Source organism: Clarias gariepinus, chromosome 7, assembly GCF_024256425.1.
Source record: "Clarias gariepinus isolate MV-2021 ecotype Netherlands chromosome 7, CGAR_prim_01v2, whole genome shotgun sequence".
Classification (NCBI taxonomy): domain Eukaryota; kingdom Metazoa; phylum Chordata; class Actinopteri; order Siluriformes; family Clariidae; genus Clarias; species Clarias gariepinus.
In genome coordinates, this window is record NC_071106.1 from 773,453 (window position 1) to 786,636 (window position 13,184).

The following is a 13,184-nucleotide window of genomic DNA, read 5'->3' on the forward strand; positions in this document are numbered from 1 at the left end:
AGTGGAATTGGGAAATGAACTGTTTAAGACATTATTAAACCCTGTAATGATAGTTCTAAACCCTCAACTTCACCCAAAAATATCTTTAGAAAAACATCCTGAGTGTGATGGGAGATTACTTAAATGCCTGGGGAAGTACTGTAGGTGAATCAAAGCTATGTTTAATAGTGAAAGAAAGAGCATGTTCATATACACACACACACAATGTGATGAGAACTCACAGGATTGGGACTAAACAGTATCAGGGTGAGAAGGGAAGCGCGTGAAGCGATGCTCCCATCATGCATAGTGTCCACTGTGTGTATACTGTGTTGTGATCTGGGGTTGCTTCAGGTCTCGGCTAAAGGCCGTTTGTGTGTGATTTGGTTCAGCTTTTAGAGCCATCGGTGGTGAACCTCGGAGAGCATCAATTGTAAGTGATGAGGTAATTGATGCCATTGGTATGACCTCTAACCATGAAGTATGGCTTTAGATTCTCCTACGACACGTAGTTCACGACAAGTCCAACATTGTGTTTCTCCCACACTAACAGTCTCTAAATATACTCTTAATCCTCGTCGCCAATGTAATTCATTTTGATAGCAGGTTGTTTCGGAAGAGAGACAACAGACACAAACTTGCACTTTAAACAGGTCACACACACAGATACAAGGGGCGTGGTTGTATTTAGTAAATGTCACTCAAAACATCTATTACAGGTTCAGTCTGCACTGACATGACCCCACGTCTCATTCCTTTTAAATATTCATTATAACAGAACATTAGAATCCTGACAACTCATGAAACAACCAGAGACGAGTGTTGCTAGACATGGTAGTTCTTGATTTGAACAAATACAACATATACATTTAAGGTCGAATGCTGTGAATTTTGTTCCAGAGATGTGCAAGTTCTTTTACACTGAGTCTGACAGACCCTCTTTTTATTCATGCTTCAACTACGTGACCTGCTAAAAGTGAGCCCAGTGAATATTTAAACCTGGCTCCAAGGTGTGTGTGTGTGTGTGTGTGTGTGTGTGGTGAATGTGTTTATTCTTACACTCAGCCATTGTAAATCTGGTTTGTCACAGTGGTGTTAATCCTCACAGCTCCCCCTGCTGGGTAAAGTGTAAAGTGTTTAGCTAAAATGTGGCGTGTTGCTGATGTGACGGTTTGTAATGACTAACACATATAATAATTATTACTGTAATATGTACAGTGGAACCTCGGATTGCAAGTAACACGTTTGTGCTCCACAGAACGAGAAAATTTTTTTAATTAATTTTGACTTGAAAAAATGATCAAGTCTTGGTTTTAGGAATATAGAGTATTATATAGCATGCATGAGCTTTTGGGTAGCTTTTTCCTTATGCATGAGGAATTGTGGGTAATCGTCTCCCCTGCTGGGTCTTAGTGCTCGTCTCTCACTGGTATAATCAACATCCGTGCACGTGTGTACTGTTCACTATAACACTGTGACCACATGTGTGTGTGTGTAAAACATATTTTATTTTGTGTTTGTATGTGTGTGTGTACCGCGCATAGGAACACAAAGCAAAAGCAAGTCTCATTAGAGAGGTTAAAGATCCATTTTCCTCTCTGTATCAGCCTGCACTGACTCAGTTAATGTGTGGGCATGCACGTTATTGGACACCGTGCCCCTTCAAACACACCTCTCCTCCTCTCACCTTCACACACACTCTAATGGAAACACTGCTCTGTCACAATTCTTTTCAAAGTTAAAGTGCAGGTTAATTTGTTTGATTTTTACTTTATTTTTTGTATTAATTATTTTTATGTATTTATTTGTGTAATTTAAGTTTCTAATATTTCTTCGCTTTGGTGTATGAGTGTTTTTATATTCCCATTTCGGGAACGAATTATGCTCGTAATCCAAGGTTCCTATGTAATACTAATAGAAAAATTAGTAAAACACTGATCCATCCTAGTGAAGGAGGTGTGGCCTCTGATTTTTCCTGTTGAAGAAGCTGTTTTTATGATCAGACTTAGTGAAGGCGGAGGTGTGTGTGTGTGTGTTTGTGTTTATATATGTGAGTATGAGTGAGTGTGTGCACGTGTGTGTGAGTGTGTGTCCGCATGTGTGTGAGTAACTGAGTGCGTGTGTGAGTGAGTAAAAGTGAGATTGAGTATGAGTGTGTGTGTGTGTGTGAGAGAGAGAGAGAGTGTGTGTGTGTGTGTGTTCAGAAGCGGACCTCCCCTGATCTGATAGATTTGTAGTGTGTGTGTGTGTGTGAGAGAGAGTGTGTGTGTGTGTGTGTGTGTGTGTGTGTGAGTGTGTGTGTGTGTGTGTGTGTGTGTTCAGAAGCGGACCTCCCCTGATCTGATATATTTGTAGTGTGTGAGTGTGTGTCGGTGTGTGAGTGTGTGTCGGTGTGTGTGTGTGTGTGTGTTCAGAAGCGGACCTCCCCTGATCTGATATATTTGTAGTGTGTGTGTGTGAGAGAGAGAGAGTGTGTGTGTGTGTGTGTGTGTGTGTGTGTGTGTGTGTGTGTGTGTGTTCAGAAGCGGACCTCCCCTGATATGATAGATTTGTAGTGTGTGTGTGTCAGGGGGATGTAGCTCTTGCTGCTCTCCTGCAGGAAATAAATGGGCGGAGTCACTTTCTCAGGATCAAATCCTTCCTTCATCAGAGAAGTTTTCACCTGTTTAAACGTCCCGGTCAGGTCCAGACTCCTCTGTAACAACAACAACAACAACAGCTGTATATTTATCTGTAATAAACACACCATCAGTGGGTTATTTACAGTAAAGCCCTGAACTACATCGCTAATCAGTGTTCTGTAGTGATGAATAACAGTTAGCATGCTAGCTCACTACCGCGCAGCTTCACACACATCTGCACTCAGTTCTTCCGTAGGTGTAACAGGTTTGACCCTTTTTGCACGGGTGGTACCATAAAGTACGGACATGAGGTTTGTGTGTGTGTGTGTGTGTGTGTGTGTGTGTGTGTATCAGAGGCAATGACATACATGTAATTGAGTAGTATTTTTGTGTACTTCTAATTTTTAAAGTAGGTCTTAAAATCTGTAATTTTACTTTTCCTTAACTATGGTTTGTTTAAAGTATTGTACTTTGCTACATTTTAAATCATATTCGCTACTAAGTAAAAAATTAATTTATTAAAAATTCAAAAATAATAAAAATTATGGTAAAAAAAGGAACACAGTAACTTTTACTCTAAGAAATTTTTGAATGAGTTACTTTTTACTTTTACTTAAGTAGATTTTATAATAGTAACTTTACTTGAACTTCACTAAAATTTCACTGAAGTAACAAAACTTGTCCTAGACTTCAAAAGTTTATTACTCTTTCCACCTCTAATGTGTGTGTGTGTGTGTGTGTGTGTGTGTGTGTGTGTATTTATGTGTGTGTGTGTGTGTGTGTGTGTGTGTGTGTGTATGTATGTGTGTGTGTGTGTGTGTGTGTGTGTGTACATGTGTACCAGGATGCGTATGAAGCGGGGCCGAGCGTACACAGGCAGGAAGTTGGTGACGTGATCGAAAGCTTTGTTGCAGTCAAACTCTCGCTTTTCCTTTACTCTCAGTGCTGCCATGCCGACGCGACCCTCATGACCTTTAATACACACACACACACAAACACAGGTTGCGGTAAATGTCTGAATATTAATAATAAGATGAAATAAGATTTTATTCTTGTTTTTTTTTTTTTTACCTGGAACTTTGAAAACCGTACACACACACTTCTTCAACAAAATCCAGCAGTGATATAACATCAGACACCTCAGTGGTGGCCACATTCTCTCCTTTCCATCTGCACCACAAACAATCACACTCATCAAACACACACACACACACACACACACACACACACCTGCCCAGGTTCCCTCTCTGATTTAGGTTCAGACGTCTGGTCATGTACTTGTTTCTTTTCTTCTAATGAACAGAACATTTCTTACAGCTCGGTTTGTTTGTTTTTCCTTTCTGTCTCACACACACACACACACACACACACACACACACACCTAAAAGTGTCTCCGACCCGGTCTTGGAAGTAGATGAAGCCCTGGTGGTCGGTCCTCAACAGATCTCCAGTGTTCAGATAAACATCTCCGTCCTCAAACACGTTACGCAGCTTCTTCTTCTCCGTTTGTTCTGGATTTCCTGCGTATCCTTGAAATGGAGTGCGCTCAGTGATCTTACACACAAGGAGTCCTGTTTCACCTACACACACACACACACACACACACACACACACACAATGCACATCCTATTTTAATCAATGATCTATTAATTATGAATCACAAACTACGGCCTGTTTTACTTTCCCTCATTTATTCTCTATACTTTTTTTGGTTTCCTAAGGAACAGACGTCTGACTCCTCGTAACTCCTAACTCTGCTCTCACTGTTCCTCTGACTGTAGTGTCTCCTTCTTTCCCCGATCTGATTTGTGTGAAACTTAAATTACCCACAATCCTTATGATCCTCACGGCACATTCTGTTACGATATTCCGTCTTTATGTTAAAGCTCATTACTGTTCATTACACGGTGTTGATTGACGAGTGTGTGTGTGTTCATGCTGAACAGGGTATTATCAGGCTCACCTGTAGGAACGGGGACACAGCGCCCCCTGCTGTCCCGGACTGGTCCCTGTGTCTCAGTGTCGTACCGAATCAGTGCATGGGGAAACATTTTCTGCACAGAGTACAGACAGACCAGCATTTAATACAGATTTCTGACAATTAATTTTAATTAATCCTGCCAAATTGTACTTTATTATATACTCTATACTTTATTTACACACAGCTAACAAGTTTGAATGCACACTCAAATTTTTTTCAGAATTACGCTGGCACTAACATAAGAATTTAAAATCTATAGATTCTAGTTCCCCCCAGCCGTATCTTCCTGCTCCACTACGCTGTGATACACTCCATCAAGGCCTTCATCCTGCTTATCCTAAGGACACCACACATTTACGGCCAAGAAACAACAAACATTTTGGGAAACACTTCACCCCAGGTTCTCTGTTGTATCTAAGAATGAATCCAATGACGGAAAGTTAGCACTTTTGTAAAGCACTCTGGATAAGAGCATTGCCAAATGTCTAAATGTAAACGGAAATGAATCAACCTGTTGAACAAAACATAGTGTTATGTGGCTTTATTATTGTAGTAATTGAGCCGATTTACGCATGTCAACATAACATCCAGATTTAGTGGACAAGGTCAGCCTTTTGATTATGTAAGTCACTGGTTATAAATAGATTTAGCTCCAGTGGATGTTTAGAAATTCCTCAGTCAAAAGCTGAAGGACCAATTCACTTTGACTGAACACACACCTGATCCAGGAAATCAGCAGTGAATATTGAATAGGCTACATAACTGGAACATGCAGAACTGCACCTCTCGAGGCCGTGGCTGGTCCTCCCCCACTCTAAATTTCATTTTTCTCAAATTTTCCGTTTCAGCTAAAACAGAGCTAACTAGCCTGTCAGTAAGCCATGGTGACATCTGCAGTGAACCTTACAACTGAAGTGTGTTGACATCCTGATGAAGCTATGTGATATCACCCTGACACTGACCTTCTCTGATTGGATAAAAGGAAGAGCCTTAAGGTCTTATGCTCACCTTGTACAGGAAGTTCTGTTTGCCCACAGCTCCCACTTTCTCTGGGTAGTTCATGAAACCCATATTCCCGTCAGATGCAGCGTAGAACTCTCTAATGTGTTTTACCCCAAACCTGCTCTGAAATTCTTGCCAGACGTCAGCACGCAGTCCGTTTCCAATGGCTCTTCGCACCATGTGCTGCCGGTCTGTCTCTCTCTGAGAAACATCATGGTGATAAATGTGTCTGTTTGACAAAATGGTTGAATGGTTTGACAAAATCAAAGTTTGTAAGTTTCAAAATTCATTTTGTAACTTAATGTTATATTAACTTCACTCACTCACGCATCTTCTATACCGCTTTATCCTGTATTCAGGATCACGGGGACCTGGAGCCTATCCCAGGAGACTTAGGGCATGAGGTGGGATACACCCTGGACAGGGTGCCAATCCATCGCAGGGCACACACCCATACACACACTTACACACCATTCACATACTACAGGCAATTTGGAAACACCAATTAACCTAACCTTAATCTCTTTGGACTGTGGAAGGAAACTGGAGTACCCAGAGGAAACCCACCAAGCACAGGGAAAACATGCAAACTCCATGCACACAGAGACTACTACAACTCTCACCACGCTGTGACCCACAGTTAATGTAGTTAACCACTGTAGAACGTCCCAGTGCCATTACTTTCCATTATCAGCACTCTTCAATCAGTAGAACACCTCTTTTCCAATCAGATTACTGAATTAACTGTTGTATAATATTTATTATACTGATTATAATACGTTTTTCATGTATTCCTTTGTTTTCAGATTTTGTTAGATAGCCACTGCTATAATTTTAAAAACCTTTTGGGTTTATGCATTTTTTCTGTTTTTGTTTAAAAGATAGCCAGATAGCTACTCTATAGAACCAGAGTTGGATGTGCGATGCTGGGCCAGTGGTAGCTCAGCGGTTTGAGTCTCTGGGTTGCTGATAAGAAGGCCCTAGCTTGAGCAGAGTGCCATTGTGGGCACTTGAGCAAGGTCCTTAACCCTGTCTGCTCCAGGGGGCGCTGTGCCATGACTGACCCTGCTCTCTGACCCCAGACCCCAATCTGGAATATGCAAAGAAGAATATCCCTGGGCAATAATGTGTGAAGGCTTAGACATTGAGAACAGGTCACGGTCAAGCTAAGCAAGGAAGGAACTGAAATGCACATGTACTGTACAGTATGTGACCATCTGTAGTAAACACTATAGAGGGGAAAAATATAAGTGGGAGCTTGTGGCTGCTGCACTGTAGTGGTGTCACTATGCTTATGATTCACACATGGTAAGTAGACTTACTCACATCACTTCAGTAACACACTATCACGCATATAAAGTACCAGGTTGCTGAGCACCTTGCCTGCTACGTATTTGACTTGCCAAATCACAAATATGCTAAGCAGTTTTTATCTCATTATCTCTCATGAGTTTAGTTGTGTTATTTTGTGTAACCTTGGGTGTGTTACAGAGGTAGCGCAGGATCTCTCCAATATACATGATCACCGTGACATTGTGCTTCCTGCAGTCGTTCCAGAACTGAGACACTGAGAACTTTCTCCTCAACACTACTGTGATTCCTGAGCACACACATATACACATAATAGAACATTTAATATAGAACATTTAGGAAACTTCCACAATATATTAAAGAGGTATTTAAGATGTTTTTGAGTCTGACCCCTCTCTATCACCCCATTTAGACCAACGATAAATCCTGCAGCATGGTAAAGGGGGAGGGCTATGTAGATGACATCATCGTGCTTGACGCCTAACAATGACTGGTAGAAAGTGCCACCAAACATTCGGTCATGACTGACAATACCTGCTTTAGGCAGACCTATGCACACACACACACACACACACGTATACAGGTGTAGTTTGGAGGTTGCTGTTTGTGGCTGTGAGTATCAGTGTGTAGTTGTGTACCTGTAGTTCCAGATGTGTAGATGTACACGGCAGGGGTTTTCATAGTAATGTTAGCTCTCAGCATGAGACTCACGGGCCCATCGTCACTGTCATCCATCTTATCTTTTAGAGACTGAATTCCATCCATGTCACAATTATCACACAACAGGAAAACAGACACGCCACGTTCACGCAACTCTGGTAGCACCTCACACACTGCATCGCTAAACTCTGAAATAACACACAAACCTCAAACATTCTATTATGACACCCTGAAACAACACAACAAGTCACACTTTGTTTTTTTTAAAAGATACAAAGATAAATCTGACAAGTGCTTTGAAACTATTAAGTGTCATCAGCATGATAACAGCATAGGAAATAGTGTGAGGGTGTGACCTCGTTAGACCGGGTACAGAGATGATAGAACAGATATACTGTACATCTAAAACAGAACAGTACCCAGCACTGGGCTTTGTGGGACACCAGTGGAAAGGTTTGCATGGACAGATAAATAGACAGATAAATTTATGCGAAATGGCTCTCCCTTCAGGTAAATAAATTCACGTCACTGCCAGTCTGTGCCATGAACTCCAAAGTCTGGAGGGACAGGATGTTCTTGTTCTTGCTCATGTTGAAAGATGCTGAGAGATCAATTGAAACTAGGGCCAAAGGTTGTTTGGCTGATCTAGCAGCAAGTTTCTGAGTAACATCAACATGAGAAATTTCTGTGGAGATTGCACTGTCGGTTCCACTGGCTAGGATCTTTGAGATTGTTTGAGACCCGGATGTAACCACTTCAACCTCTAATTTTTTCTCACGGCAAGACCCCTTCCAGTCCTGTTCTCTTTGGAGGCTGAATGTTTTTTTGGAGCTATGGAAAAAATACAGATTAAGAAGAAAAGTGGAGCTGTTGTTTACCAGGATCATCTTAAGCCTTTCAGAAAGATCTATCCCTATAAGATGCTCTTGTTTCTTCTTACTGTAAACTTTATTTAAATCAATGCAGCTCTCCTGAAGCCAGAAAAGTGTTTCTGAATCGAAGGACCAACAAAATGAAATCTCTTAAAAGGTAAGAGAAAGTTTGGTGTTGGCAACAGAGGTCTCAGTTAATGGGAGATTACTGTCTGTGTTTTAAACTTTTTACTGTTTTAAAAAAATTATTTTATGACTGGAGTTAAAAGGCTAATAAAAGCAGCTAGAAAGACGATGTCATACATATTTACTTTTGCATGTAGCTAGATAATTAACCAACAATTGTTTAAAGTGTAAACTTACTAAAACTAAACAATTATATTTATGACATTCAGCAGATGCATTTCTCCAAAGCGAATTGCGTAAGTGCTTTGAAGTTTGCATTAATGAATATACAATTACATTGGGGTATTAGCTTATTAAGTGGAAGTACTGTGCCAACACCGTACCAGTACTCAAAACGCTTTACATACATGCCCAAACTCCTCAAAATGTTTGTAGATGATGGTGCATTATGGATGATCTACACAATCTCTCACACAAAGAATAGAAAACCTTCATTAAGATGTCTTGTTACAAAGATGCTACATGTTAGATGTTACATGAACACTAAACACACATTAAATTTAAGCTCACATAAAATCAGGTGTATTACCTGCCCCTGCAATCAGCACTTTTGTCTTACAACACATGAAGCAGCGCATTAGAGATTTGCTCCGAATGTTGGTGTTGAAAAGCGACACAGAACATCCGATCTTCATCAGTCCGAGCCAGAGGAAGATGAAGTTTGGTTCATTGCCCACAAGCAGCGCGGCCGTATCTCCCTCTCTCAGGTGCGTGTGTTTAAGCAGCGTGTGTGCTACCTTGTTGCTCCAGCAGTCCACCGGCAGGTACGTGTAGACATCATCCTCAAAAATTATGAAGGGTTTATGTGGATGTCTGGACACATCTTCCAGAAAGCACTCGAGCACAGTGTATAACGGAACTCTCTTCCGTAACCTTTGCCGCTTTGATTTAATCCTGAGAACTTTAATTAGAAACGCACAGTCATGCAGGAAATAAGGAAAGTTTACAAAAAACAGCATAAACATCACGCTCAGAGTAGCAAATGCAGCGTACAGTAGCTCCATGTTTGACAGTTTGCAAGAGTCACCAAGATTTCAGAGTTATGTAATATTCAGGGCAAAGTATATTGCTCTTACTTATTGACACTGTGTGTGTGTGTGTGTGTGTGTGTCGATACTATCACTAAAAAGTGTCATTTTTTATTTGAGGATGACAAAACTGTCAAACTCTATCAAACGTTTAGATACAGTACTATTGACAATAGTTAATGAGTGAGTCTGGGGTCAGGCCCCAGATCACACCCTGCTCATCAACGCACTCCCTGCAGACCTCTAGCACTGAGATCAATAATCTTTCAGAATACAAGGAGTATTCACTTTAAGGCTGGTCTCTGTCCTTAAACTCCTGGCTGCAAGAGGTAAAAAGTCATTTCAAAGGAAACCAATTTTAAGAGTAATTTAATACCTTTATTACAACATGGACATGTACAGTACATGAGTATTTATCAGTGTTATAATAAAAAACAATTACTGTACATACTGATTTCTTTTTTATCTGCCGAGTTGCTGCTGTTGCTTTCCTGCCAGGGCATGGCTTGTTCTGCTTTCCAGATTTCTGTAGAGCAATTTCGAGGTTAAAACAGAAGGACAAACTTAATAAGAAATAGTGTAAAAAAAAATGGATTCTTGCTTTTTGCTAGCGCAAACTTATAGAAGAAACCTATAAGAAACTTTCTTATAGAATGTCTTTGCCTCCATGTCTGTTGTAAGATTAAATTCAGCAACCAATGTGTAATACCAATTTTACGCGAACTGCAAATGCATACACTGTAGTTTGGCTAGTTTAATACAGCATTTTATATTCTTACTATAGGCCAGGGGTATCTCAGTGGTTAAGGCATCCCCACAACCACCAAGTTGCCACTGTTGGGCCCTTGAGCGCGGCCCTTAACCCTCAACTGCTCAGATGTGTAATGAGATAAAAATGTAAGTCGCTCTGGATAAGAGCGTCTGCTAAATGCCTAAATGTAAATGTAAATGTATATCTTAGGACCTCCTCTCCTAAAGATAGTGTGAATGTTTTGGCATTAACTGCATTTACAAAAAAGAGAACCCGGATCACCAGCTTGAACGACTGTGAAATAGTTAGGACAACTACAGTATTACTATTTGCACTTGTAATTATACTTATATAGTAGTTATCAAAGTCATTGTATCAAAAACATTTGTACTTAGTGTGTATAGAATCTAATGGTATTAGTATTGAGCATTAATATGTGCTAAACATGGGGATAAAAGCAAATAGAAATGCAAATAGGCATATACAGAAACTGAATACAGAAACTTTCTTTAAATACAAAAAAAAATTATTTAATAAAATAAAATAATGTAATACTGTACTGTAGCAAACATTGACATGACACTATTTATATGTAATAATACATACCATACATATGCATATTAGGAAAGAGAGCAAAAACGTTTTAGTCATTAAAGTTGTTTAGTCATTAAAGTCGTTTTAGTCGTTTAAAGTCATTATAATGCATGATTTAACAGTAATGTTTAGATAATAAAGTCAACACTAATTGTAAGATTTCCAAGTTAACAATATTGACTTATTATATTCATACAATATAAAGATTAAGTCATATGCCAAGGATGCTTTTTATTAACAATAGATTTACTAACCCTGCGCAAATGTGCCAGGTCTCACAGGTAATGGGTGGTTTGCACAACAAAAGTATTGAGCTGAAGAACTGTGAAAACCTCAGCAGGGGTGAATAACACCTCTGGACTTGCACCAGAAAATAAAAAAAAAGTCAGTAATTCTAGTGTTATTCATTTATACACAAACTTGCGACTATATATATAGCATTAATTGCGGTTTTCGTTTTGAGTAAAGTTTCGCTGCAGTCACCTGTCCTCACACAACTGTTTTCTCCACAGATGAGATGAAACGCTGTTTGCCAACATTAATGTAGTGTGTATTTTTGAAAACACTGTTACAACAACAACAATATTATTATATATAAATATTTGATTTATTTCACATCAGTCCGTCACATAAAACCTGTGTGGCTCTGCTTCCGAATATGCACGCAACTTTGGCAGAACCCAAAGAAGAAACTTGGTGTAAAATTCTGAACAAATAGACAAATATATAAGAACTGTGTCTATTTGTTCAGAATTTATTGTAGCTGTTTTCACACAATCACTAAGTTACATGTGCATATAGACTGCACTATAAATTGCAGACTTTGAATGATTATACATATTGTGGCGTGGGCGGGGCGGCGGCTGACGACCAGCATGCCTTGCGAGAATGTCGGTGTGTTCACCATATTGGGGAAAGGTGTTTGGGTTGGTGGCTTCGGCCCTGTTTGTGTGTGTGGGGGTGTGACGTGTGAAATGTGCTCCAGTTCAAGCTAGTGCTGAATTGGATGTACGCTCCTGAGTGAAGGTGCTGCTCACGCCATACCTACTGTGTGCTAATAAAGTACTCCCAGCCATTGCATTGGGCAGCAAATAAGCTCACTTGTCTCTCCACCATCCTTCCCGGCGTAAAAACGCTACATTGGTGTCAGAAGTGGGATGGAGAATAACGGGTTCGAGCGCACAAAGGAGGACCTTCTAAAAATCCAAGCGGGCCGCCGAGTAGCGGAGCGACTACTCGTGCAGAAGAAGCGCTTTCCTGGCGGAGCTAGCGCGAGCACACCACGTCAACCAACGCGGAGCGGGAAGCAGCTCCGTGCGCCGTTAGCCGGCAAAGCGACCTGCCGCTGCGCGAGGCTAAGCCCGCTGAGCCCATATCGGCGGCACATCGCGGCGGAAGAGCCGAGCGACCGCCCGCAGCTCAGTGGCGCTCGGTTCGTGAACCTAGCCGGGGACAGGGCTACCCGTCGCGGCTAGGCAACTAGCAGCTCTCCGACGTTTTGCGGCGAGGCGACGGCGTGGGTGACCGTAAGGAGGCGCTGCGCGAGGTCGAGCGCGCTGAGCCCATAATGGTGGCACATCACGGCGAAAGAGCCGAGCGACCGCCCGCAGCTCAGTGGCGCTTGGTAGGTGAACCTAGCCGGGGACAGGGCTACCCGTCGCGGCTAGGCCTCAACACCGCTTCCGAGATTCCGCGACGACGCCGAGGCCAGGGACCGCCGGACTACCACTGCAACGTTCTCAGGCCTGAGGGACAGCGTACACCAGCAGCCGCTAACCTAGCGCCGGGTGGACGGTTGGGGAGCCCCGCGGGGCTTTACATCGACTGTGTGCCGGACGGCGTCTTACTGCGGGCGCTCGTGGACACCGGCTCCACTGTTTCCCACGGGTTGTAGAACTGTGAACCGCTCATCGCCAGGCAGAAGGGCCTCACCCAGCGCTCGCGGGCACCGCTGCAAGACTTTTGGGTGGGGGCACCTATGGGGCGAATGGGCGTGGACACTCACAGCCAGCTCGGCTCTCCGATGTCATCTACCGGGTGCGGTTGGCAGGGCGGGCACGAGTTTTGCTCCACCGGGACCGTCTTGCGCCTTACCAGCCGCACGCCGGGGAAACATCGAACTATGTGGAGGCCGGACCGCCTCAGGACTACATTCGCGTTCATCCCTCACCTGCCAAAGGAAGCCGGCGTTTCCACCGC

At 42.1% G+C, this 13,184-nt stretch overlaps 1 protein-coding gene across 1 annotated transcript; it reads right to left on the minus strand.

Annotated features, from left to right (window-relative positions):
• Positions 1–2,458: 2,458 nt before the first annotated feature.
• On the minus strand, positions 2,459–9,619 carry LOC128527520 (long-chain fatty acid transport protein 2-like). Its single transcript, XM_053499947.1, has 10 exons — positions 9,142–9,619; positions 7,533–7,742; positions 7,285–7,443; positions 7,059–7,183; positions 5,590–5,784; positions 4,564–4,654; positions 3,982–4,180; positions 3,680–3,770; positions 3,442–3,579; positions 2,459–2,674 (listed from the first exon to the last, which is right to left on the minus strand). Exons 1-10 carry the CDS (start codon positions 9,614–9,616, stop codon positions 2,498–2,500), a joined length of 1,860 nt encoding a protein of 619 aa, XP_053355922.1. The 5' UTR covers positions 9,617–9,619; the 3' UTR covers positions 2,459–2,497.
• Positions 9,620–13,184: the final 3,565 nt, after the last annotated feature.

What these genes read in the sequence shown, in the direction of transcription:
- LOC128527520 (XM_053499947.1), bottom strand. Translation starts at nt 9,616, where the DNA reads ATGGAGCTACTGTACGCTGCATTTGCTACTCTGAGCGTGATGTTTATG. An exon ending in AACAGAACTTCCTGTACAAG is followed by an intron (nt 4,655 to 5,589) that starts GTGAGCATAAGA and finishes TACTCTGTGCAG; the next exon opens with AAAATGTTTCCCCATGCACT. An exon ending in CGGGTCGGAGACACTTTTAG is followed by an intron (nt 3,771 to 3,981) that starts GTGTGTGTGTGT and finishes TTTGTGGTGCAG; the next exon opens with ATGGAAAGGAGAGAATGTGG.